At 33.8% G+C, this 5617-nt stretch overlaps 1 protein-coding gene across 1 annotated transcript in view; it reads left to right on the top strand.

The window, feature by feature from the left end:
* Positions 1-5617, top strand: part of AP3B1 (adaptor related protein complex 3 subunit beta 1) — a 136348-nt gene that overhangs the window by 78839 nt on the left and 51892 nt on the right. The window contains exon 14 of the mRNA XM_010725546.2: positions 1033-1201. Coding sequence (XP_010723848.1) covers positions 1033-1201 — 169 coding nt within the window. The remainder of the gene's footprint in view (positions 1-1032; positions 1202-5617) is intronic.

Consider the following 5617-nt stretch of genomic DNA (forward strand, 5'->3'; position numbering starts at 1 on the left):
ATTTCATATGACAAAAGGTGTCAAAAGGTAACAGCTCTTCTGAATGAACTCTGTATGTCTTGAAATACTGGTAGGTATTATGGGCCTTTTTTCTAGTTGTCTTGATCTGGAAAGATTAACAAACCAATAAATGTCTCGATGTTCAAAGTCAGCTTTACTCTGCAAAAACATCTTACAATCCATCATGATTCTTTTAATCACAGGTGGAATAGGCAGAAGCATTTGATCTAAAATGGTGTCTTCACTTTCCTGAAATATCATAAGCTTGATGCATGTAGATAATGTGTTTAATACTTTATATGTTCATATATTCATTTGACCATTATCCTGCTTGTGTATGGTATATTGTGTAATGTAGTAGAATAATTTTGTATTCTTTAAATAAGCTACTGCTTCTGTCATTGTAGCCAAGTTCCATTAACTTGAGGAAGTACTGATTTCACATTCATTTCATAAATCTTTGAAATCTTGGTTGTAGGATGTTTCTTAGCTCAAGCTCTGGGGCCCCCAGCTCAAGAAAGACATGGAGCTACTTGAGCAGGACCAAAGGAGGGTTGTGAGGATGGTCAGAGTGTTGGAGCACCTCTCCTACAAAGAAAGGCTGTAGGAGCTAGGCTTGTTTGGTGCAGAAAAGAGAAGGCTCCAGGGAGACCTTTCAGTACTGAGAGGTGCGGAGAGATTCTTTATCTGGTCGTGTAGCAATAGGACAAGGTCGTGGCTTTAAAATAAAACAAGGGAGACTTAGATTACACATTAGAAGAAATTATAACTCGGAGGATGGTAAGACACTGGAACAGGTTGCCTAGAGAACCTGTGAATGTTCCATCCCTGGAGGCATTCATAGCCAGGTTAGATGGGGTTCCTGGGAAACCTCATTTACTGGAAGGTGCCCTTACCCACAGCAGGGCAGTTGGAGCTAGATGATCTTTAAGGTATCTTCCAACTCCAACCATTTTGTAATATTATTACTCCTAAGTATTTTTCTTTGGCGGTTTTCTGTGTGTCTTACACTTAATTATTTTTTATCTCTAGTGATTCAGAAGACATTAAAAAGAAAGCAAAGGAAATCTCCAAGTCCACAGGCAGTTCCTCTGATACAGAGTCTAGTTCATCAGATGAGAGTTCTTCAAGCTCCAAATCAGAATCAGACTCTAGTAGTGACTCAGATGCTGAAAAGTCTAGAAATGCTACCTCTAGTAAGGTAAGATATTTTAAATATTTATATATGCATACATATATTTGTGTGTATATATATAAAATATTAAAGGATGCATCTAACATTGTGTATTTCTTTCTTAAGGAATGGAAATGGGTAATAATTTTTTAAATATCTAAGAAACAGAAGTTTTGTAAGTATTTGTTGACTTTTCATGAAAAGACTAATCCCAAAACAATAGTAACTGGTTAATAGTTTAAGCAAGTAAAAATACTGTAAAATGAAAACTGTATATTGGTTTACTCCACGTAGATAATGAATAATGGAACCTAATTTTTTTTAGATTACTTTTAAACTGGTGAAAACATGAGGATTGCACAGCAATAATAGCCTGATTTGGGATGACTGTTAGATTAAAATGGGATCATAATTACTACAAGACCTGGATCTGAGACAATTTCTTAAGGGCACCCAAATAGAACTGCCTAGCTTTGTTTTAAAATTTCCCATTAACATTGAGAAAAGTGAAATCATCTATCTCGAGATATATACATATAGTAGAATTTTTTACTACAGGTATGTATGTACACTAGTACAATTAGTATCCTTAATGAGTAATCAACTTTTAATGCTCCCTGTTCGATATGAATAAAGCATATAAATTGTTCCATCACTTCAAGTTATATTAGCTTTTTTGCTAAATTTATGAAGTAACAATCTTTCAAATCTTTTTTTAATTGAATTCTGAAATGTGTAAAGATACAAAAGTGTCCAACAGAGTCAACAGTTTCTCTTAACTAAGTTTTTTTTTTTGCAACTCAGCTTGTGTTAGCTAAGTTTTAATTGCTGACTTTGTGAAGATAGAGAGGCTAGACGTTCATTTTATTCAAGCGTTACTGAGCTGAAGCTAATTGCATGATGTAGATTCTGTTTATTTAACTGCCTTTCATTTTAAAAATAAATATATGAGGAACTTCATGCTAAGGTTAAGGTAAAATCATTTCTGAAAATTATTTTTCTGTTGTCATAAATTTATTTGAATTTCTATCTATGCACGTTATAAAAAAATGCAGTTAGAATTGTAGCTCAGAAGTTTCCATTTTAGTAAGTGTATGGCGTTGACAATTAAGTGATAATCTGAAGCACTTTAAATTAAGCTGACACATTATGATCAGGATTTCGGTATAGACTGCTGAGTAGTCAAAACAGGACTCCTCTGTTGCATTTGATACAATTGTAGAAGCTATTGGACAAATGTGTTTCAAATACTTAAGAGAGAAGTCTGTAGCTTCATTAAGCTGTTTAGGTTTATTTCTTTAGCTGAGGAAGAAAGGCCCTTCATTTCTCTAAATCTTGATCTTATGACGTAAAAGGTCTTTGGTTTTTAACTTGACACATCGACTTACAAGCTCTGAGTTGTAACCTGAGCTTACAGTCCATTCCCATAATCTACCAGGAAGGCAAAAAAAATAATGGAGATCATAGCATAGAAATTGAGGTATATTTCTGTTATTTGATCAATGTTTCCTGCCTAATATGACACTGGATAGCGTACCTTCTTCTAAGATTTATTCGTAGCAGGGAAATTAAATATTATGAGAGTTAACTCCTTTCACACTAACTGTTTGCAGCTTCTTATAGTAACACAGATTTTTTTACCAGACAATAACAGGAACTCAGCTTTATTCTGAGAATACACTACAAAACTGTGTTCGGATAACTGTGTGCCCTCTGCTGCAATTGTCTTTCTTCCTCAGAGGGCCAGCCTTTGTGATTACTTTCACTACAGTTATTTAAACTGTTATCGTTTCTTCACAGGATTTGTGAGGACTACCAGCATAAGTAAGCTTTTTATATTTTAAAACAGTGGCTGAGAATTTGTGAAGTAAATGCACTGTGTAATATGAGAACCAGAATGTCTAAGAAGCTTGGGATTGTTTTATTGAAGTCAGCAGAGAATTGTCAAGCATTTGGATCTTTGCTAGAATAGTCTTAAAGCCTTACTTAAGATGTACCTAAAAAGAAATGTACTAGGAACAAAGGAAGTTTTAAGCCATTGACTGAAGAGTTGATCAGACTCAAAATGTAGAACTGAAGAACTGCAAAGCTTTAAAATGTCACAAAAATATTAAATAACGGGGTTTGCATACATGACAGTAAAAAAAAAGATGACAAGGAGTTAGTTGAAAAGAGAGTATAGAATTCACTATCCGAATGTTCCTTAAATTTGTCACTTGGAAACTTTGACATGGCCAATGTAGTAGAATATGAAAACAGTAAAGGTTGAATTAATTGGGCAGGAATCTGAAGTGAATTTAATGCTGTTGAATACAGGACTTTTTCACTGTTTAAGTAATGCTGGGTGCTTGCATTTGTACTACAGATGTTTCTGATAATTACATTCAGAAGTGTAATTGGATAAGGAGGTGGAGGTGACAATCACGTATTTTGTATCAAGGGAGACTACTATACTGACTAGCTTAATTGGCTTTTGTACAGGTACCTGTTTTGAGCCTTGTGATCAGAAGTGTAGCTAACTGATGATAATCCTGATAGCCTTCGAAATTGGAAAGAAAAGCAATAATTTAACAAGCTGTAAAGAACATTTCAGATAAAGTCATATGTGGAGCCCTTGTATTAAAGTACCTTTTACAGGAACTACTCATATTTAAAAATTTGGATTTTTTCTGCTTCCTGCCTCCAGGTCACCCAGGAATCAGATTTTTTCAGTTAGGCCTTCAGAAAGGGACATCTTCGACTGGAAGATCTTAATGGGAAAAGACACTGCTTGTATTATTCTGCTACAGGAATATTTGTAATGTGGCCAGTGTAGATGGGAAGATGATTTCTTGGGCTTTCTTATCCTTATAAATAAAAATGACAATACTTTCTGAGAAACACATTGGTGCAAGGAATAATTAGTAGGGTCTATTTTTATAGTTGTTCAGTTCCACAAATTATGAACTGTTAGTTAACAAATGTTCTGAGTGTTGTCTACCATTCTGTATTTTGTTGTATTTTGCTAAACATTGCCATGTTTAGCACAGTTTTCATATTAAGGTTTTATTATGTTCACACGAGAGCTTAATTTATGCATGCATCCATGCATTTTCTAGTACAGAAATAGGTTACACAAACTTCCGATTATTTTTCATATATATTACTAAGATTTTTGTGTTCTTTTCTTTTTCTTTTTTTCTTGAAGAATAATTTTGTAAAAGCTGTTATATTCACCATAATTGAGCTGTGGTGAATAGAAAAATCCGTTTCTTATGCTGCAGTGTTTTATATAATTTTGAAATATGCAGAGTTGAAGATGTTCAGGTACATAATATGATCTAAGCATTTCTACAGTACAAAGCCAGATTTGAGGATGCATGTGTAAGTAGGTGTCTCTGCAGTGGGATTTTTAAATCAGCTACTGTTGACCTCCTTATACAAGTATAATACAGTCACTCAGCTGTTAAAAACCTGATCCACTATTTAAAAAATATACAAAAACAAATTGTCTATCTTTCTGCCTGATCTCTTTTCAAGTGCTAACACAATGGAAACAGTGGGTGATCTGTCAATGCATTTGGATTGTCAATGATGGTTTTGTATAAATATTGGAAGGGTAAGAAATAAAATTCACACAGCAAAATATGATTTCATCTGCCTTTTCTCTGCAGCTCCGTGGCTCATGCTGCGGTGTGAAATTCTCATTTTACACACTTTGCAGGCGGAGCACATGAATTATGCATTGAGCAAGAGAAATCTCCTGCTTCAAGTCCTATATGCATTTACCAGGTTCTATCTCTATTACCAAGATGAATTGCAAATGGAGAAATGTTTGATGGAATATAGCTTAACTTCTTTGTTTAGTATTCTGCTTTTCCCATAGTGAGCTCTCCTGGCAGGAAGCTGGGTTATATTGTGGGTTTATTTTAAGAAAAGAAAAATAAAATTTATTACAGGGAAATGCCAGACACGTCATAACCTTTTTATTATCTTGATTTGGAATGCAAAGCTTTTTTCACTCATTAGAAATATCTGTTGATAGTATTTGTTGCAGTCATTGGCTATTCATTATTTCTAGAAAGCCAATCTATTTTATTTTCTTTGAAAAAAAAACAAAGAAAAAAATGATCATTTATATATATATATAGTGTTGCCTATATGTATTAGGCAAGACTAATTTAAATAAACTTCTGTGATGTTTTGTACAGAAACACGTATACTATGTATGCATACATATATCTGGAAATATACATATGAATATGAAAATATTTATGTATTTTAGTAACTCTGTATGTGTGCAAGCTTGACACACTTGATTGAAGTAGAAAATAACAATCATACTTTAATATTAGCTTTATATTGATTTACTTTGCTTCTGATTTCATATTTCCCAGATGGCAGGGTTGTGTTGTTGTCGTCGTCATTGATTTGTTGGGGGGTTTTTTTGGTGGGTTTTTCTGT

This window comes from Meleagris gallopavo, chromosome Z (assembly GCF_000146605.3).
Source record: "Meleagris gallopavo isolate NT-WF06-2002-E0010 breed Aviagen turkey brand Nicholas breeding stock chromosome Z, Turkey_5.1, whole genome shotgun sequence".
Taxonomy (NCBI): domain Eukaryota; kingdom Metazoa; phylum Chordata; class Aves; order Galliformes; family Phasianidae; genus Meleagris; species Meleagris gallopavo.